The sequence below is a fragment of the Monodelphis domestica genome, chromosome 3 (assembly GCF_027887165.1).
Source record: "Monodelphis domestica isolate mMonDom1 chromosome 3, mMonDom1.pri, whole genome shotgun sequence".
Taxonomy (NCBI): Eukaryota; Metazoa; Chordata; class Mammalia; order Didelphimorphia; family Didelphidae; genus Monodelphis; species Monodelphis domestica.
In genome coordinates this window covers 39,412,341-39,434,581 of record NC_077229.1, presented here as the reverse complement: position 1 = coordinate 39,434,581, position 22,241 = coordinate 39,412,341, and the positions used below count along the sequence as shown (strand labels likewise).

Below are 22,241 nucleotides of genomic sequence, written 5' to 3'. Positions count from 1 at the left end.
GGGCCATACAATTTAGATAAAGTCTGAAACTGAATTTGAACTCAGGATTTCCTGACCTCATATCTAGATTTATATATTGTGCCATCAATGGCTTCTGATAGGCTTAGGCCCAGGTATGGCTGATCTCTGGCTCTTCCAAGTATTCTCTGGTTGACTTCTATTCTCTATGCCATGACACACCTTTAAGTGCCTGCAGACTTCTGCCTATGTGTTCTTTCATTGCATAATGAATATGTGTAAGGAGGAAATTTAATTAAGCAGACCCTCATTTATAGTAGCTTAGGAATCCCTTTAGTTTGATATCTTGTACTCGTGTGAGTTGTAGTTACAATGTAGGCCTAGGCAAGAGTCTGTATATGTAACCAGATTAAGAATGTGAAACCAGGGGAATACCTGACTTATAATTTCAAGTGTGTGTATAATTATAGTAATTTTAATTGTGTGTTATCATTTGAAATCCAAGTTACTATGTTAATACTAAGTGTGTGTCAATCCATTTTATGATGTATTTTATAGCAAATCAATTCATGTAAGAAATTATAGGCGTAAGAAAGTCATTGAAATCAGAAGTTCCTGAAATGGTCTCAAAGACCAGGACATCTGAAAAAAGGTCCAGGAAATTGTCCTAGAGTCCAGGAGGACTGTAAATGCTCTCAGAGACCTCTTGTGTGGAGGGGGGGTGGTATAGATATGAAACTATAAAAGTGTGTGTATTGTGCAAGTCAGGGTTTCACATTCAATTGTGGAATTTGAAAATATATGAGTCATTTGCCTTTCCCACCAAATAAAATCAGATTTTGCTCAAAGATTACTTTGCCCAGTCCTTTATTGTGTCATGAGAAAATATATTTTATGAGACTGCAAATGTATAATTTATATCAGTTTGTCTCCTCAGGGGAGAGGGACACAAATTAAAATCCAAAATATAATAAAAACTAAACTAAACTAAAGTTAAAGATGTTTTTAATGAAATTACAAAAAAAAGATATTTAAAACCATAGGAAATAGTGAATCTCTTATATATGAAGTGAGTTATTTAAAATAAAGACAGTTTCATGCATATTCTTGTTCTTTTGATATTTTGCAATTGGAAGGTATTTCAGTAGGTTAAAAATAATAACAACAAAAACAAAACAATCACAAAAACCTAGAGTGTCTTAATCAATAGCAATTCATAACAGATATATATTTCCCCTTTAGATCCAGTTACTGAAACGTGGGCAGAGGGGCATGCTATACATAAGATGAAGATACTTTCATCAAAAAAAAAAACTCAAAACATTTCTCTTGCTCTAAAAAATGGAAACAAAAAGAAACAAAGCACAAAAGGGTAACAAAGCCACGGAGAGATATTGACTGAAAGACTTGTCCAAGATGTCAATTCACCACTAATTGAATAGCAGCACCAAAGACAAGGGTTTGCTAGTAATTCAGTGACAAGTTGGAAGGAGATTTCTAAGGTCTTCTCCAGGGAGCATGGCCAACTTATGTGTGATATGAAAATTTTGAAAATTCTTTGGGAAAAGAACATTGTAGGTTAATAAGATTCTCTGATAACACCAAACATGGAGGAATAACGAACACACTGGATCACCGAGTTATCACCTGAAATTGTATCATTGCACTTACATGTTAGGGTAGTTTAAATCAAAATGAATAGGATAAATATAACATCTTACATTTGACCTTAAAATAAGCTCTGATGGGGGAGATTAGACAAGTTTATATAAAAAACATTTCATCAAAACAATTATGAACATACATCTTTGGCTTTATTGAACTGATAGTTCAATACAAGTCAATAAATACTATATAATGACTATTTATCATTCAGAAAGAATTGCAATTGTTGGATCTCTTTTATCCCATGATCTCTGTGCTGGTCACTGAGATCCTGCAGTTGTCAAACTCATTGCCTCAATCCTGGTATACTGGAGGAAATGATCTCCTCAGCAGTCATCAGTCTCTGGGACCAGCTAAAACCAGGCATGGGCAGCTATGGAGCATCAAAAGAGAAGCAGATTTCCTTTCTGCAGTTTGAAAACAAAGTCCCAATTGAGTTGAAAGAATTTCTATTCCTACTCATTACCCTTATTTCCCTTTAGAAGAATCCTTCACCTTTTCTCTTTTCCTTCTCAGTCCATCGAATGGCTGCCCTGGGACCAAGAAGGGGGAAAAAGCTGTTCTTGCAAAGTGGTCTCGTACAGCAATATGGATACAGGTGGTGGGCAAAGCAGGCTGCTGCCACGACGAGATGAAAAAGAAGAAAATGGGAAAGAGCTGTGATAGGGAGCCAGTGAGAAGTGTCTGAAATTGTTTCATTGAAACTATTGATGTAACTTGCCCCTCCATCATTTTAGATCCCTCAAATCCTGAGATTTTGTCAGTGTAGTTCAGCCTCATTCCTCTTTCAGGAGAGATCCAGAAGTGTCTTCAGTGGGAAAGAGTTCTTTAGTGACCCATGACACCCCATTTCTACTCTATAGGACATATTTCTGTAGAGGATCTAAATGGAATGTACAAACCTTAGAGGGCATTTCAGCAAAAGCAGTAGTACTATTTTAATTCTAAGTGGGTGGATCCACTTTGTAATTTAATTTATACAAAATAAATTCTTTCAAGAAGTTAAAGGGTTTGGAATGTCATCCAAAGGTCAAGAGGTTTAGAAATGGTCTGGAAATGGTCTTGGGGACCAAAAGGTCTGGATATGATCTTGGAGATCTCCCAGAGACCTCTTATGAGGGTTGGAGACAGACAGGAAATTATATGTGTGCATATGGTACAAGTTGGGGAATCCAGCAGACCTTTGGCCCTGTGATTTCTCTGTCACAAAATAGCCAGATCTTCATCCAGAGGGGTTTCAAAGCCTCATTTTAATAGTATGTGGTAGTTAAAAGTTAATAAGATGAAGTGGACCACTTGAGGCTAGCCTATTTCAATCCTTACATCTATTGGAGAGGGGACTCAAGAAATTCCATATTTCCTGTCTTCTCAGTTCATGTTCTGGGAAGTTAACAGGGAGGCAACTTCTTGTATTATTTCTTTATCCATCAATTAGCTTAATGTCCATTCAGGGGTTGGCCTTATGCCTCTCTGACATATGAAGGAGACCCAGTCTGATCACAGAGACAACACAGAAATCAATGGAAGACCTTCTCAAGCCATTGCCCTATGATCCATTACGGCATGCATTATCTGCAAGCACTGATCTATGAAAGGCTGCCTCTGTATAATGCAGCTTCTCTGGGGAAAGGAAGGGAAAAACCATGTCACTTATATATGCCTGTCATTGTGGTAAGCATTTTACAAATATGTTCACATTTGATTATCACAATATTCATGTCAGGCAGGTACTATTAATATTCCTATTTCCTACCTGTAAATGCTGAGGAAAACAAATTCAGTGACTTATTTAGAGTCATACAAGTTAGATATCAGCTGAAACTGAATTTGAACTCATGGTTTCCTGACCCCACATACAAATCTCTATCTAATATGCCATCAATTGCTTCTGATAGGCTAAGGCCCAGGTATGACTCATCTCTGGCCCTTTCAAGTGTTCTCTGATTGACTTCTATTCTCTTTGCCATGTCACAGCACTAAGTGCCTGCAGATTTTTGGCTATCTTCTTGGGTGGTTCTGAACTAGATAGAATGATTTTAATTGTATTTTTCTTTTTCTTTAATGTTTTCTTGACCTTGGGCCTTTCCACTTGGTCCCTTTTGGGCATTTTGTGGGAATGTTTTGGGGAAACCTGTCCTCCGCTAGGATATTTCATGTTGCTGCATTCTCTGAAAATTCGGTTTTGAACTTTTATTTTTATTTTATTTTATTTTCCCCCCTATATGATGAGAATTTATTTTCTGTCTTCCCTCCATGCCCTCTCCTCTGTTAGAGAAAAATCAATGTAAAAAATCCTTGTAACAATATTTCTATGTATGCTTTGTTATGTGTGACGAGATGGCAAAATGGATAGAGTGTTTCCCTTGGGCCCAGGATGCCCTAACTTTGCCATCTCAACTCCTTCCTTAATTACTTGATGCTGCATCAGTCACTTAACCTCTCTTGGATAAGGTTTTCTCATCTGTAAAACAGGAAAAAATAGTTGCACCATCCAGACAAGGTTGTTGTAAGGATTAAATGAGTTAGCATATGTAATCACTTTGGATAACTTGAAATGCTGGCTGGACATATCCTCAGTTTCCAATTCTTTTCTACCACAAAAAAACTGATAGAAATATTTTTGTTCAAGTAGGTCCTCTCTCCATTTCTTTGACTCTTTTGAGATATGGACATAGAAGTGGTACTGCATGATCTAAGGGTAAGGACAGCTTTATACCATTTTATCATGGTTTGTAATTGCTCTCCAGAATGATTGTATCATTTTACAACTGCCCTGAGACAGTATCAGTGTTCCAGTTTTCTCACATCTCATTCAACACTTGACTTCTATGACAAAAAAAGAAAAATGTTAATTGGTTAAGTGTGAGGTAATACTATAGAGTGACTTTAATTTACATTTCTTTAATTGATAGTGATTTGGGGCATTTTCAAATGTGACTATAAATAGTTTAAATTCATTCACCTGAGAATTGCCTGTTTATAACCTTTGATCATTTATCACTTGAGGAATGACTTGTATTCCTATAAATTAGACTCATTTTTCCATATATTTGAGAAATGAGGCCTCCCTCAGAGACATTAGCCATACATTTTCCACTCCATTTTGCTGTTTCTCAATTATCTTGCTTGAATTGGTTTTGTTGATTCAAAAGCTTTTAAATTTATTATAATCAAATTTATCCATTTTATAACTGGTAATTTTCTGTCTTAATGGTTCATTAATTCTTCCCGATTCTAAAGGTCTCACAGGTAAACCATTCTGTGTTCCTCTAATTTGTTTATTGCACAATTATTTATTTCTATGTTATGTGTGCATTTTGACTTTCTTTTGATTAAGGTGTGATGCTGGTCCATTTTTAGATTCTTCCATATTATTTTCTAGTTTTCCCAGCAGTTTTTTTAAATACGGTCATCCCTCACTATATCACAGTTCACTTATAAGTGCTTTACTTTATCCCATTTTTTAAAATTCTAATTGTGTATTATAGAGTTACACTTATCACAGCACACAATTGTCTGCTGAAATGAAAGGCTACCAACAACAGTGCTGGGTTCTGTATCTTGGGCATTGATTGGCTCAGTGACTGTAGATTATTAAGAGGGAAGAAAAGATTTATAGGAGAGTGGAGATTGTTTATAAAGCCTTAAAATATGTAAATAATAAAATAAATATAACACTGCTTTTGCAAATTTTCACCTATGATGGGGGTCTCTAGAATATAAGTTCCCAATAGGTGAGGGATCAGTATAGTGAGTTGTCCCAAAAGCTTAATTCATTCTATTCATAAAGCAGTAGGTCATTTATAGTTGTGTTAAGTATCTAATCTATTTCATTGACCACTATTCTTTCTTAGCCAATATCAGCTTATTTTGATCATTACCACTTTATAATACATTTTGAGATCTACTATACCTTGGTCACTTTCATATATTATCATTAATTTGCTGGATATTCTTTTTTTAAATTGAAGTTATTTATTTGTTTATTATGTTAAAATATCCACCTAAAACCTGTCCTCCCCCTTTTGATATACTTATATAAATGTATAATTATGTCTTTTTCATTTATTATTTCTTTTTCTTGAGACTTACATAAACTAGAAATTATAAAAACCATATTTCTGTTGCTGTAGATTTTGTTCTCTTGGATCTGTTCATTTCACTCTTCAAAACTTCCAGAAGGTCTTTTCATAATTTAACTCATGCTTTATTTCTAATGGTGCAACAGTATTACATCACAATCATATATCACAACTTTTTTGACCATTCCCCATTTGGGTACTAACCCCTCAATTTCCATTTCTTTGCTACCACAAAGAAAGTTGCCATGAATATTTTAGAACATGTAGATTCTTATCCATTTTTCTGGATCATCTTAGAAAACAAAACTAGTAGTATCCCTGGGAAAAAAAAGGTATACAAAGTTTTATAACTATAAGTATAATTCCATACTTTTTTACAAAAAGACCAGATCAGTTCATAGTTCCATCTAGGATATTAATGACCCCATTTTTTTCATATTCCCTCTAATATTTGTCATTTCCCCCTTTTATCATTTTAGTCAATATGATAGATGTGAGATGGCATTTCTCATCTGTTTTGATTTGCATTTCTCTAATCATTATGATTTAAAGTATTTTTCAGATAGTTATATATAACTGTGACTTCTTTACCTAAAATTGTCCATATTTTTTTAATACTGATCAATTGGAGAATAGCTCATATTCTTTTTTTTAAAATATATTTTATTTGATCATTTCCAAGCATTATTCGTTAAAGACATAGATCATTTTCTTTTCCTCCCCCCCACCCCCCATAGCCGACGCGTAAATCCACTGGGCATTAGATGTTTTCTTGATTTGAACCCATTGCTTTGTTGATAATATTTGCATTAGAGTGTTCATTTAGAGTCTCTCCTCTGTCATGTCCCCTCAACCGCTGTATTCAGGCACTTGCTTTTCCTCGGTGTTTCCACTCCCATAGTTTATCCTTTGCTTATGAATAGTGTTTTTTTCTCCTGGATCCCTGCAAATTGTTCAGGGACATTACACCGCCACTAACGGAGAAGTCCATTACGTTCGATTATACCACAGTGTATTAGTCTCTGTGTACAATGTTCTCCTGGTTCTGCTCCTCTCACTCTGCATCACTTCCTGGAGGTTGTTCCAGTCTCCATGGAACTCCTCCACTTTATTATTCCTTTAAGCACAATAGTATTCCATCACCAGCATATACCACAATTGGTTCAGCCATTCCGCAATTGATGGGCACCCCCTTGTTTTCCAATTTTTGGCCACCACAAAGAGCGCAGCTATGAATATTTTTGTACAAGAATTTTTGTCCATTATCTCTTTGGGGTACAAACCCAGCAGTGCTATGGCTGGATCAAAGGGTAGATATTCTTTTGTCGCCCTTCGGGCATAGTTCCAAATTGCCCTCGAGAATGGTTGGATCAGTTCCCAACTCCACCAGCAATGAATTAATGTCCCTACTTTGCCACATCCCCCCCAGCATTCATTACTTTCCTTTGCTGTTATGTTAGCCAATCTGCTAGGTGTGAGGTGATACCTCAGAGTTGTTTTGATTTGCATCTCTCTGATTATAAGAGATTTAGAACACTTCTTCATGTGCTTGTTAATAGTTTTGATTTCTTTATCTGAGAACTGCCTATCCATGTCCCTTGCCAATTTATCAATTGGAGAATGGCTTGATTTTTTGTACAATTGATTTAGCTCTTTATAAATATGAGTAATTAAACCTTTGTCAGAGGTTTCTATGAAGATTTTTTCCCAATTTGTTGTTTCCCTTCTGATTTTAGTTACATTGGTTTTGTTTGTACAAAAGCTTTTTAGTTTGATGTAGTCAAAATTATTTATTTTACATTTTGTGATTCTTTCTATGTCTTGCTTGGTTTTAAAGCTTTTCCCCTCTCAAAGGTCTGACATGTATACTATTCTGTGTTTACCCAATTTACTTATGGTTTCCTTCTTTATGTTTAAGTCATTCAGCAATTTTGAATTTATCTTGGTGTAGGGTGTGAGGTGTTGATCTATTCCTAGTCTCTCCCACACTATCTTCCAATTTTCCCAGCAGTTTTTATTGAATAGTGGATTTTTGTCCCAAAAGCTGGGATCTTTGGGTTTATCATATACTGTCTTGCTGAGGTCGCTTTCCCCCCAGTCTATTCCACTGATCTTCCTTTCTGTTTCTTAGCCAGTACCAAATTGTTTTGATGACTGCTGCTTTGTAATATAGTTTAAGGTCAGGGACTGCAAGGCCCCCATCATATGTGTTTTTTTTTCATTATTTCCCTGGATATCCTTGATATTTTGTTCTTCCAAATGAACTTTGATATGTTTTTTTCTAAATCAGTGAAGAAGTATTTTGGTAGTTCAATGGGTATGGCACTAAATAGACAAATAAGTTTGGGTAGGATGGTCATTTTTATTATATTGGCTCGACCTATCCATGAGCAGTTAATGTTATTCCATTTGCTCAAGTCTAGTTTTAGTTGTGTGGCGAGTGTTTTGTAGTTGTGTTCATATAGTTCCTGTGTTTGTCTTGGGAGGTAGATTCCTAGGTATTTTATTTTGTCTAAGGTGATTTTGAATGGGATTTCTCTTTCTAGTTCTTGCTGCTGAGCTGTGTTGGAGATATATAGAAAAGTTGATGACTTATGTGGTTTATTTTGTATCCTGCAACTTTGCTAAAGTTGTTGATTATTTCAATTAGCTTTTTGGTTGAATCTCTAGGATTCTTTAAGTAGACCATCATGTCATCCGCAAAGAGTGATAACTTGGTCTCCTCCTTGCCTATTTTGATGCCTTCAATTCCTTTATCTTCTCTAATTGCTACTGCTAGTGTTTCTAGTACAATGTCAAATAGTGGAGGTGATAATGGGCATCCTTGTTTCACTCCTGGTCTTATTGAGAATGCATCTAGTTTATACCCATTGCAGATGATATTAGCTGATGGTTTTAGATATATACTGGTTATTATTTTTAGGAATGACCCTTCTATTCCTATGCTTTCTAGTGTTTTTAATAGGAATGGGTGTTGTATTTTATCAAAGGCTTTTTCTGCATCTATTGAGATAATCATGGGTTCTTGCAAGTTTGCTTGTTGATGTGGTCAATTATGTGGATGGTTTTCCTAATGTTGAACCAGCCCTGCATCCCTGGTATGAATCCTACTTGATCATGGTGAATGATCCTTCTGATTACTTGCTAGAGTCTTTTTGCTAGTATCTTATTTAAGATTTTTGCATCTATATTCATTAGGGAGATTGGTCTGTAGTTTTCTTTCTCTGTTTTTGACCTACCTGGTTTTGGAATCAGTACCATGCTTGTGTCGTAAAAGGAGTTTGGTAGAACTCCCTCTTTGCTTATTATGTCAAATAGTTTGTATAGTATTGGGATTAACTGTTCTCTGAATGTTTGATAGAATTCACTGGTGAATCCATCAGGCCCTGGGGATTTTTTCTTAGGTAATTCTTTGATGGCTTGTTGGATTTCATTTTCTGATATGGGATTATTTAAGAATTCTATTTCCTCTTCTGTTAGTCTAGGCAGTTTGTATTTTTCTATATATTCATCCATTTCTCCTAAATTTGTGTATTTATTGCCATATAATTGGGCAAAGTAATTTCTAATGATTGCCTTAATTTCCTCTTCATTGGAGGTGCTGTCCCCCTGTTCATCTTTAATGCTGTTAATTTGCTTTTCTTCCTTCCTTTTTTAAATTAGATTGACCAGTACTTTGTCTATTTTGGTTGTTTTTTCAAAGTACCAGCTTCTTTTAAATCAATAGTTCTATCACTTTCGATTTTATTAATTTCTCCCTTAATTTTTAGGATTTCTAGTTTGGTTTTCTGCTGGGGGGTTTTAATTTGATCGCTTTCGAGTTTTTTCATTTGCATTTCCAATTGATTGATCTCTGCTCTCCCTTGTTTGTTAATATAAGCATTCAGGGATATGAATTTACCTCTGATTACCGCTTTGGCTGCATCCCAAAAGGTTTGAAAGGATGTTTCGCCATTGTCATTTTCCTCGATGAAATTATTAATTGTTTCTATGATTTCTTCTTTAACTAAACGGTTTTGGAGTATCATATTGTTTAATTTCCAATTGGTTCTAGATTTGGTTTTCCATGTACCATTACTAATTATTATTTTCATTGCCTTGTGATCTGAGAAGGCTGCATTCATTATTTCTGCTTTTCTGCATTTGTGTGCTATGTTTCTGTGACCTAATGTATGGTTAATTTTTGTGAATGTGCCATGTGGTGCTGAGAAGAAGGTGTATTCCTTTTTATCCCTATTTATTTTTCTCCATATGTCTATTAATTCTAATTTTTCTAAGATTTCATTCACTTTTTTTACCTCTTTTTAATTTATTTTTTATTTGATTTTTCTAAATTTGATAATGGTTGGTTTAAGTCTCCCACTAGTATGGTTTTATTGTCTATTTCTTCTTTCAATTCTCCTAGTTTCTCCATTAGAAATTTGGGTACTATATTATTTGGTGCATACATGTTGATTAACGATATTTCCTCATTGTCTAGAGTCCCTTTTAACAAAATATAATTACCGTTCCTATCCCTTTTGATCTGGTCTATTTTTGCATTGGCTTTATCAGATATCATGATTACCACTCCTGCCTTCTTTCTATCAGTTGAGGCCCAGAAGGTCTTACTCTATCCTTTAATTCTGACCTTGTGGGTGTCAACCCGCCTCATGTGTGTTTCTTGAAGACAACATATGGTAGGGTTTTGGATTCTAATCCATTCTGCTATTCATCTACGTTTTATGGGTGAGTTAATCCCATTCACGTTCAAAGTTATGATTGTCATTTGTGGACTCCCTGGCATTTTGATAGCCTTCCCTAATTCTAATCTTTTCTTCTTCAGCTCTACCTTTTAGTCCAGTGATTTACTTTGAATCAGTGCCCCTTGTCCCCTCCCTTGATGTTTCCCTTTTTAGTCCCTCCCTTTTTCTTCCCTCCCCCTCCCCCCTCTCTTTCCCTCCCTTTTTGTTCTCCCTCTCCTCCTGCCCCCCTTGGTTTTCCCTTCTCCCTACCCTTGTTGGGTAAGATAGAATTCAAGATCCCAATGGGTCTGGATGTTTTTCCCTCTCAGAGTTGATTTCCCTGAGATTAAGGTTTAAGTAAAAAAAAAACCCTCTCTTCCTCTCCTTCTTATAGGAGTTTTCTTCCCCTCCCCTTCCCATGTGAATCTTTGTGTGAGAAAGATTATTTTATTTGGTCTTTCTTTACCCCCTATTTATACATTACATTTTCCCCACATATTAGTATACATAGATTGATATAAATGTAGTCCTTATAGAAGAGTGTTTGAGTTAAAGAAGAAGATAACATTTTTTCCCTTTCCTTAATATTTACCTTTTCAGGTATTCCTTGCTCTTTGATTTTCGGTACCAAATTTTCCACAGAGCTCTTGTCTTTTCTTTGCAAAAATTTGGAAGTCTTCTATTTTGTTGAATGCCCATACTTTCCCTTGGAAGTATATAGTCAGTTTTGCTGGGTAGCTGATTCTTGGTTGGAGACCCAGCTCTCTTGCCTTTCTGAAGATCATGTTCCATGCCTTATGATCATTCAGAGTAGAACTTGCAAGGTCTTGTGTGACCCTGATTGGCATTCCTTTATATCTAAATTGTCTTTTCCTGGCTTCTTGTAGGATTTTTTCTTTTGTTTGATAGCTTTGGAATTTGGGAATTACATTCCTGGGAGTTGTCTTTTGGGGGTTTAGTGTAGAAGGTGTTCTGTGAGCTCTGTCAGTGGCTGTATTGCCCCCTTGTTCTAGAATCTCTGGGCAATTTTCATTGATTATATCTTGTATCACCATGTCGAGTTTGGTGTTTATTTCTGGCTTTTCTGGGAGTCCAATTATTCTTAAATAATAGCTCATATTCTTATAAAAATGAAAAATTTCTCTATGGATTTTATAAACAAGATCTATATTGGAGAAAATGTCTATAAAATTTCCCCTTCAACTTTTCTTTCCTATCTTATATACATTAGATTTATTTACACATACATTTTTAGTTAATATATTCAAAATTATCCATTTTATATATCACAATGCTTTCTACTTCTTTATTCACAAATCCTTCTCTTCCCATACATCTGATAGGCAATATGTTCTTTAGTTTTAAAAATTGTTTATAATATCTCCCTTTATGCCTAGATCATGTATCCATTTTGATTTTATCTTTGTGAATAGTATAAGACAGTGATGGCAAACCCATGTTATGGGTGACAAAGATGGCATGCAGAATACTCTGTGGATATGAGACTGCTTCCTTCCCTCACAGATAATTACTAGAAAGACAGAGGGACTTGGGTAGGGCTGCTACCCCCCTCTTCACCTTGCCTGATAAAATTGTTTTCACATCAACAGCCCCTCTGCCTATCAGCCCAGTACAAATACACTGCAGGCAAGGTGGGAGAGTTACAAATGGCAGAACTAGGGGGGAGAAGAAAACTTGACCTACTTGACCTACTTGCCTCCCCATCTCTACACTCCCTGAGAACATTCCTCACTTCACCCACCCCTCACCCAAGCAATCCAGTGAGAGTCCTTATTCCCTCCCCTGTGGGAAATCAGGTGAAGGGGCAGGCATGACACTTGTCTGGGGAGTTGTTTAGGAGGTCTGGTCCAGCACTCTCTCTCTATTTTTGTGCATTTGACTTTTTGTTTTCCCAGATGAATTTTACTATTATTTTCCTAATGCAATGAAATAATCATTTGGTAGTTTGTTTGGTATACCACTGAATAGGTATATTAATTTAGGTAGATTTGTCATTTTTGCTTTGCTTACCAATGAGCAATTGATGTTTTTCTTGTTGTTTACATCTGACTTTGTACATGTGAAAAATGTTTTGTAGTTGTTTTCACATAGTTTTTATGTTTACTTTGCTCTACATAATTTATATTGTCTTAAATTATTTTAAAGGTATTTCTCTTTCTAAATATTCATGTTGGACTTTATTTGTGGTATATGGAAATACAGAGTATTTATATGGTTTTATTTTAAAATTGCTTCAATTCGTTTTACAGTTGATTCTCTACCTATACCATATCATTTATAAAGAATAATAACACCGATCTCAAACCGAATGCTCCTAGGACACCGAAATTCAAAATGATCAACAGCATAGACCCGGGGAATCCTCCTCCTGGACCTGGACCTGAACCATCAGGTACGCCCCCCCCCCCCCAAAGCCAGAACCCGAGACCACTCGGACCTAAGGGGCAGGCAGAAGGAAGGTCCTAGGACCCATCCCCCCCAATCCAGAGCGCCGAGTCCGAGTCCGAGGCAGCAGAGGCAACCTCAGAGCCCCACGGCCTGCTATTCTGAAGGCCACATCCTGAAAACAACCTAACCCAGTCGAGGGGGAACACAGACAGCAGGGAAACAGAGAGGAACGGGGGAGATTGTAACCCCCTGGGAGGAGCCCTCGGAGCTCCGGGAAGCCGCAGCCCCTTCCCCTCAGAGAGCAGGGTCTTCGGAAACAACAGTAACCCTCAGGGTTGGCAAAAGGATCCCAGGGCCGGCTATTCTGAAGGCCGCTTCCTGAAAACAACCTGACCCAGTCGATGGAGCACCCAGACAGCAGGGAAACAGAGAGAGATGGGGGAGCTTGTAACCCCCTGGCTGGATCCCTCCATCCCAGTCTCAGGTCCCTGCCTCAGGGCACACTTAATTCAACCCAGGGACACACCAGCAATTCCTGGCTTCCCCAGGAAGACAGAATAACAACTTCATTGAAAGGACAATCTGCAAGGGGCTAAAACCTCTGAACACCAGACAGAGATAAGAAAAGCTAATCCTCCCCACTCAGATAGAGATGGCAAACTACACTGAAGCTCAAAAGCCCCCAAATTCCAAAAGAAACAAGAAGAAGTGGGCAACTTTGGACACATTTTATGGAACAAAAATACAAAACACAGAGGAGACAGAAGAGGAAACACAAGCAAATGCTCTGAAACCTTCCAAAGGAAAAGGAAACTCTCTACAAACCCATGAAGAATTTGAATCTGAAATGATCAAAAAGATGGAAGCCTTCTGGGAGGAAAAGTGGGAAATAATGCAAAAGAAATTCACGCATCTACAAAACCAGTATGACCAAACTGAAAAGGAAAACCAGGCCTTAAAACAAGAACTAATAAAGCAAAACCAAAAGGCCAAGAAATTAGAAGAGAACATAAAATATCTCACTGACAAGGTGACAGATTTGGAAAATAGACGGAGAAGAGATAATTTAGGAATAATTGGACTTCCAGAAAAGTCATAAATAAACAGAAAACTCGACAATGTAATACAAGATATGAAGAAAATTGCCCAGAGATTCTAGAACAAGGGGGCAATACAGCCACTGACAGAGCTCACAGAACACCTTCTACACTAAACCCCCAAAAGTCAACTCCCAGGAATGCAATTGCCAAATTCCAAAGTTCTCAAACAAAAGAAAAAATCCTACAAGAAGCCAGAAAAAGACAATTTAGATATAAAGGAATGCCAATCAGGGTCACACAAGACCTTGCAAGTTCCACTCCAAATGATCATAAGGCATGGGACATGATTTTCAGAAAGGCAAGAGAAATGGGTCTTCAGCCAAGAATCAGCTACCCAGCAAAACTGACTATATACTTCCAAGGGAAAGTATGGGCATTCAACAAAATAGAAGATTTCCAAGTTTTTGAAATGAAAAGACCAGAGCTCTGTGGAAAGTTCGATATTGAAAATCAAAGAGCATGGAATACCTGAAAAGGTAAATATGAAGGAAAGGGAAAATGAGAAAAATCTTATCTTCTTCTTTTACTCAAACTCTCTTCTATAAGGACTACATTTATATCAATCTATGTATACTAACATTTGGGGAAAATGTAATGTGTAAACAGGGGGAAAAGAAAGACCAAATAGAATGATCTTTCTCACACAAAGATTCACATGGGAAGGGGAGGGAAAGAAAACTCTTATAAAAAGGAGAGGAAGAGAGTTTTTACTTAAACCTTACTCTCAGGGAAATCAACTCTGAGAGGGAAGAACATCCAGATCCATTGGGATTTTGAATTCTATCTTACCCAATAAGGGTAGGGAGAAGGGAAAACCAAGGGGGGGAGGGGAAGAGGGAAAACAAAAGGGGAGGGAAAGAGAGGGGGGAGGGGGAGGGACTAAAAAGGGAAACATATCAAGGGAGGGGATAAGAGGGACTGATTTAAAGGAAATCACTGGAATAAAAGGTAGAGCCGAAGAACAAAAGGTTAGAATTAGGGAAGGTTATCAAAAGGCCAGGGAGTCCACAAATGACAGTCATAATGTTGAACATGAATGGGATGAACTCACCCATAGAAAGTAGACGAATAGCAGAATGGATTAGAATCCAAAACCCTACCATATGTTGTCTTCAAGAAACACATATGAGGCAGTTGACACCCACAAGGTCAGAATTAAAGGATGGAGTAAGACCTTCTGGGCCTCAACTGACAGAAAGAAGGCAGGAGTGGTAATCATGATATCTGATAAAGCCAAAGCAAAAATAGACCTGATCAAAAGGGATAGGGAAGGTCATTATATATTGTTAAAAGGGACTTTAGATAATGAGGAAATATCACTAATCAACATGTATGCACCAAATAATATAGCAGCCAAATTTCTAATGGAGAAACTAGGAGAATTGAAGGAAGAAATAGACAGTAAAACCATATTAGTGGGAGACTTAAACCAACCATTATCAAATTTAGATAAATCAAATAAAAAATAAATAAGAAAGAGGTAAAAGAAGTGAATGAAATCTTAGAAAAATAAGGATTAATAGACATATGGAGAAAAATAAATAGGGATAAAAAAGAATACACCTTCTTCTCAGCACCACATGGCACATTCACAAAAATTGACCACACATTATGTCACAGAAACATAGCACACAAATGCAGAAAAGCAAAATAATAAATGCAGCTTTCTCAGATCACAAGGCAATAAAAATAATGATCAGTAATGGTACATGGAAAACCAAATAAAAAACTAACTGGAAATTAAACAATATGATACTCCAAAATCTTTTAGTTAGAGAAGAAATCATAGAAACAATTAATAATTTCATCGAGGAAAATGACAATGGCGAAACATCCTTTCAAACCTTTTGGGATGCAGCCAAAGTGGTAATCAGAGGTAAATTCATATACCTGAGTGCATATATTAACAAACTAGGGAGAGCAGAGAAGGGAAACTTGGATTGGATAAAGCAGGACCTGTTTGAGCTCCTTGCTAATGGCAGGAAGCATGATTGTCATATTGCTGATGTTCCCTTAGTTTCCTATATCCCATTGTGACACATACTCTTTCATTTTTACTATTTCTCCCATGTTTTTCTTCTCACCCTCATCCTATAAGGTGCTCTTGGAAAACTGTGACTCCTACTAATTTTCCTGTTGCATAGTATATTGTTGTTGCTGGGTGTTTTTGTGTTTGTGTGTGTGTGTGTGTGTGTGTGTGTGCTGATGTGTTCGTATTAATGGCTCTGTGAGATCATGGTTTGGATCCATCAGGGAGAAGCAATATATTTTAATCAGTGAATTCACATTTCCCAAATAATGACAAAAGGAATAGATTCTGGGACCTTCCCACCTCTATAACTAGAAGCATGAAGGAAATTAAAAAAAAAAGGTGAAGCTTTGGGGCTATTCAGTTCACATCTGAAGCTTTGAAAGGTATATGAAGCACTGTAGTCACAGCTCTCTGAAGTTTTGTGGTACTATCTGGGTAGACCCTGTCCTCACTGAAGAGATCTGCTAGGGATATGAGTGAACTGTCCAGCAATTAACTTTTCCTTCTTTTATCAGAATGAGCCAAAGTTCATTTTAGAAAATCAGTGGGATTCTGTTTTATGTTGTTGAGCATCTGGTCATAATTTCTTTTTTTTCTTATATGTTCTTGCCGTCTTTTGTTTTTATACTTCTTTTCTAGATATACTTCCACTCCCAACAATATAAGTAGTTTCTAAATTAGGTCCCATTAAAGGGGAGAAATAGAAGGTGTTGACATAGAATCTAGAAACATCCAAACATATAACCTAGTAAGATGTGATGAACCAAATTACAAGTTAATTCTAAAATGATGTGTCTAAGATCTTCCTAGGTTATAATTTGGGAGGTTTCTAGATTCCTGGTCAACCTAGGGAACACATAATAGTTCTATTTTTAAGTTTAATAAATCAATTAACAAAATGTCCCTCCACCTCTTTTATGTCCCCACTGGATATCACTGTGAAAGAAGAAAACACATAAAAATAAATCTTGTTACATATTTACTCTAGCAAAAAAAAAATTCTTGTTGAGTTCATTAATTGCCTATCAGAATGTAGGCAATCCATGTCACCAATGATCCTCCAAAGTTTGATTCTTTGATTTTGGTTTCTTCCATTTAGTACCCTTTTAACATTTCCTTGGGATGCTTTTGGGAGATCTGTGCTCTTCTAAGAACTTCCTTGTTACTGCATTAAATGAGAATTAGATTTTTGCTTTTTTTCTTTCTTATTTAATTTTATTTTGGTCCAAATGACAAACATTTAATTTTTCTTCACCCACCATATTCTCTTCCCACAAAAGGAAGAAGATATAAAAGATAAGAGGGAAGAAGGGAGGAAAGAAAGGAGAAAGAAAATAAAGAAGGAAAGAATGAGGGAGTGAGGGAGTAGAGAAGGGAGGAAAGCACATCTTGTTGAAGACTTCCCTTTGCATTATTTCTGTATAAATTATTGACTATTTTATATTACATATAAATTTATTATATTTTGTGCTTCTATAATATGCCTTAATAGTTTAGTTAAACTGCTGAATAAATGATTTTAGACAGTTTTATTCCTTTTTCTTGGTAAAGCCTTCCTGTAGGAGAAGTTGCTTGAGTCAAGAAGCCCAGAGTTTTCAGAAGTGGAATGGAAGATAGAGTACATTAAGGTTGTCTGGACAAAGGTGTAGAGATGAGAGATGACAAGTTCTGGATGGGGCAGAGGGATTAGACTAGTTGATTGGAACATAAAGTGTGGAAGACTAAAAACATTCAATAAGACTATGAAATATAATCTGGATTCTTAATCATTTTAAAAACAAACAGGAAGAAACACCAGGAAGGAGGCAGAACTGAGATGGTTCAATAACACCTTAATTATGATGGAACGAATCTAAAACTGTGAATACTTTTTGATCCAGTAATGCCACTAAAAGATCTTTATCCTGAAGAGATATAAAGGTAAAGAAGTACCTACTTCTGCAAAAATATTTATTCCAGTTCTTTTTGTGGTAGTAAAGTATTGGATATTGAGGTAATGTCAGTCTATTGGAGAATGTATGAATAAGTATATGATTGTAATGGAATACTTTTGTCCTCTAAGAAATGATGAACAGGATGATTTCAGGAAAATCTGGAAAAGATCTACAGAGAGTGATACAAAGAGATGTGAGCAGAACCAAGAGAATGTTATACACAATAACCACTATATCATATGATAAACAACTGTGATGATTACTGGAATAGCTATTCTTACCAATACAGTGATTCAAGAGAGTCCCAAGGATTTCTGATGAAAAATACCATCAGCCTCCAGAAAAAGTTCTGATGGCATCTGAATACAAACAGAATAGTTATAATCACATAATTGTCTTGCCTCCCAACTTTGGGGAAGTGTCTTATATCCAGTCGCTTTCCCTTATTGAGGGCTTGCCTATATCTGTCAAAGTGTTGATCACATCACCTACTATGGGAGGAGCCAAGGAAATAGAAAATCAATAGTAGAGCTTTACAATGTCATCACTGAGGAAAGTTGGGTGCCAGGATTACTCCATCCCACTCCCTGCCTAGGTGACTCTTGATGCTGAAAGAAAAAAGATGAATAAAAGCACTCATTGAGCTAAGTCTGACTTTATTTGGTGGGGGAGGCAAACAAGTCTGAGGTCTATAGATCCCATGTTGTAAAATACACACTCTTTTATAGTTTCAAATCTGTTCTTTTTAAATTTGTATTTAATTAATTTAGAATACTTTTCCATGGTGACATGATTTATGTTTTTTCCCCTCCCCTCCTTGTGAAGCCAATGAGCAATTCCAGGATTTTACATGTATCATTGATCAAAACCTATTTCCATATTACTAATATTTGCCATAGACATCTAAGTCTTAATAAGACAGCTCCAAACCTCATTTCTGAGACATTTTTGATGCCCTCAATACCTCTTGGGACCTTTCTACTCTGTGAGACGTTTTCAGATCTTTTTGGTCTCTGAAATCTTCTTCTATGAATCTATTTAACATAAAGAATATTATACACAGTCACACACATCAGAATACTATAGTAACTCACATGAGTCTTAATTAGCTCCTAGTCTGGTTCTACACTCTTAATCTCACTGCATGCACAGACTCCTGCCTGGGTCCATGTTCTGACTATAATTCACACAGTTGAATGTCTCAAATGAAGGGGATTCTTAAGCTAATACAAATGAGGGGCTGCTTAATTAGATTTCCTTCATGTAAGGCTCATGACATGCCTGGACATAAGCAACAATTAGGGAAGCTGAGGCTGTCCTGCCTCCATGAGGTGAATATGGGCCTGAAACCACAGAGAAGAGAGTGAGGTCTTTGTCCCTGGAGGATCCCAGTGTGAACTGGATTGTACACTCTGGGTGTTCCAGCAGAGATTATGATTCAGTTTATATGTGTGTGTGCTCACACATAATATCTTGTATGATATGTTCATGTGTGCTTTTCTGTGTTGTGCTCATATATGGATGTTGAGAATATGTATGTGAGATGAGTCATCCTTTCCCTTGTTTTGGCCTCAATAAGTCCTGTAACTCAATCTGTCATGTGACACCTCTACAATACCCCCCACCCCCAATATAGTTCCTCAACAGGAACTGAATCATGAAGAGTGAAAGACTGGAATAGAGGCAGTCAGAGACAAAGAAACACAGAGACACAGAGAGAAACTGAGACGTAGAGGAACAGACAGAACCAGAGAGAGTCCTGAATTGACCTGAAGAGGCACGGAAATATTGAGCTCAGCTTCTGTGATGGGAGTGAGAAAGGAGCAAGAGTAGGGGAAGGAGAGGAGACAGAGCCTAGGAAGATCCTCCTCTTTTTTGGGCAATAGGAGAGAAGGAGGCCTCCCAGGCAATGTTGTGGATCAAGCCTGAGGGAATACAAAGTGGGGGAGCATGACCCATGGAACCTGGAGGAGTCTGATGCCCGACTCTATGCCCTCTTTCACAATGACTAACAAGGGCAGGGCAGGGAGACATGGGGTCTTACAGGGGGATTTTCTTCTTCTTCTACTTTCCCAGACAGAGTGAGTGGCATTTGTTAGAATTACTCTCTTGTAGATTTGTGACACTCGATTCCTGGATCTCCTCCTAGTAAATCCAGGAGCCTCCAGCCAGTAGGGGTTCCTGAATGCAGGCAGCATTGGACTGGGAGTCAGGGAGACTTGAGTTCAAATCTACTGTCAGACACCAGCTTTGGGACCATGAGCAAATCCATGAAACCACAGTCTGACTCAGTTTCCTAATGCATAAAGTGGGGATCATGAGAGTACCTCCCTCCCAGAGATATGGTGATAATTGAATGAGATATTTGAAAGGCCCTTAGCAAAGCACCTGGCATATAGTCGGCAGTTAATAAGTGCTTTTTCATTATAGTTCAAACCCCAAGAACCACCATAAGGGATGGGGAGGGATCTTGTCTCCTCTCCTAGAAAGGTGAGAGGGGGGCTCCTGCCCTCCACAGGGGTGGAGGAAGGGGGGGTCATTGCATGGGCTCCCTGGTCTGAACATCTTGTTCTCATCCTCAGGATAATTCATCCAGAGTGTTGGGATGGGAAGTTTTCCTTGAACGAACCCCCAGACCTGCTCCTCCCCCAGGGCCCTCTGCAGGACCACCCTGAGCGGCTCCCTCCCTCTTCTACACCATTGGCTGCCCAGGAAGAAGTAAATGAAAGGGTTTGCGCCGCTGTTCACACAGGCCAGGAGCCTGGAGAGCCTATAAGGCATTAAAGGGGAGCCGCTAAAAAACAGAACTGCATTAGAAAACCACCTGGGCAGGCCACAGAGCAGGAACACGAGGACTGTGAGCAGCACCAGGAGGTAGAGCCTGGGTGGGCGCCTGCGCTGGGAGCTGCACTGGACCCTCAGCACCAGCGTCAGGCTGGACAGGCACAGAACAGGGGTGAGGAGGACAAACCAGCCGAACTGGACCAAGAACAGAAAGAAGTTGAAATCAGAGAGGAGGTTCTTGTTAAGGAAATAAAGAGCCACATATTCTCCCCAGAAGAGGCCCTGCAGAGCCCACAGAATGGCACACACAACTGCAGACATGTGCTTGGGCCGGTGACATCTGTACCAGAGGGGGAAGAGCACAGAGAGGCAGCGCTCGGTGCTGATCTCAGCCAGCAGGCTCAGACCCACCCAGTAGGGCAGGCCTAGTTTGCAGGGCTCTGGCAGGTCCAGGATGAGAAAGTCTAAATCTCCAACAATTTCCCACATGGACCACCCAAAGCAGCTGCCAAGGAAGAGGGCGTCGGCTGCGGCAAGGTTGAGGATGTAGACAGAGAAGGGGCTCCTCCAGGTGCGGAAGCCCAGCAGCCACAGGATGATGCCATTCCCCACCAGCCCGACCAGGGCAAGGAACAGAGAGAGGATGTCCATCCAGTAGCTTAAGATAAATTCTCCAGGTGCCTCAGCTGTACTCCTCTGCACTCTGGTGTTAAGAACAGATTCCAGCTGCTCAGCTGTGGGAGACTCAGTCATGGTAGGTGTTTCCAGCCTCAGAAAACTCTGCTCCTCTCAATCATCCTAAAGACACCAAGACAGGGAAGTGGGTGAGAGACTGTTCCAGAGTTAATGATTCCAAGATGGAAGGTAGAGTTTTCTATTTTTAAAAAGGAAGGGAGGGAGGCAGCTGGGTGGCTCAGTGTGGATGGAGAGCCAGCCTAGAGATGGGAGGTCCTGAGTTCAAATTTGGTCTCAGACACTTCCTAGCTAGGTGATCCTAGGGAAGTCACTAAGCCCCTAAGCTCATCTATTCTACGTTGGAATTGATAGACAGTATTGATTCTAAGGCAAAAGGTGAAAGTAAAAAAAAAATCTTCTTTCTTATAATTGATACTAAGTATTTTTTTGAAGGCAAAAAAATCAGTCATGGCTATGCGTTTGGGGTTGTGACTTGTCCAGGGTCTCACAGCTTAGAAATGTCTGAAGTCACATTTGAATGCTTTTATTCCTGCCTCCTGACCTGGCACTCTGTCCACTGTACTACCTAGCTCACCATGGGATTCTTTTTGATACATGGATTGGAATAGGGACCGTTATACTCATTTCCACATGTGAAATCATAATTGTATTGTTATACCTTTATTTCAGTAGTCCAGGGAGGTTGCCTCTGGGATTGCTCATTGTTCAGTTTAAGAGAGACTCTGGGAAAATTCTGCCATTTTTCTCTTCCAGGGTTTCATGGGCTCCAAAGGGAAGACTCTCCCATGGAATATCTGATTTTTCTTTCTCCTGTCCCTTTCACCAGCTCCTGTTTGACTAGAATATAGTCTGTCTCA

General features: G+C 38.2%; 1 protein-coding gene across 1 annotated transcript; it reads right to left on the bottom strand.

Moving 5' to 3' along the window:
• Positions 1-20,328: 20,328 nt before the first annotated feature.
• LOC130458048 (mas-related G-protein coupled receptor member D-like) lies at positions 20,329-21,441 on the bottom strand. Its single transcript, XM_056820941.1, has one exon. The coding sequence runs from the start codon at positions 21,439-21,441 to the stop codon at positions 20,329-20,331; it is 1,113 nt and encodes a 370-aa protein (XP_056676919.1).
• Between the last annotated feature and the right edge of the window lie 800 nt (positions 21,442-22,241).

Excerpts from the sequence above, each read along its gene's own strand:
- LOC130458048 (XM_056820941.1), bottom strand. The coding sequence starts at position 21,441 with ATGACTGAGTCTCCCACAGCTGAGCAGCTGGAATCTGTTCTTAACACC.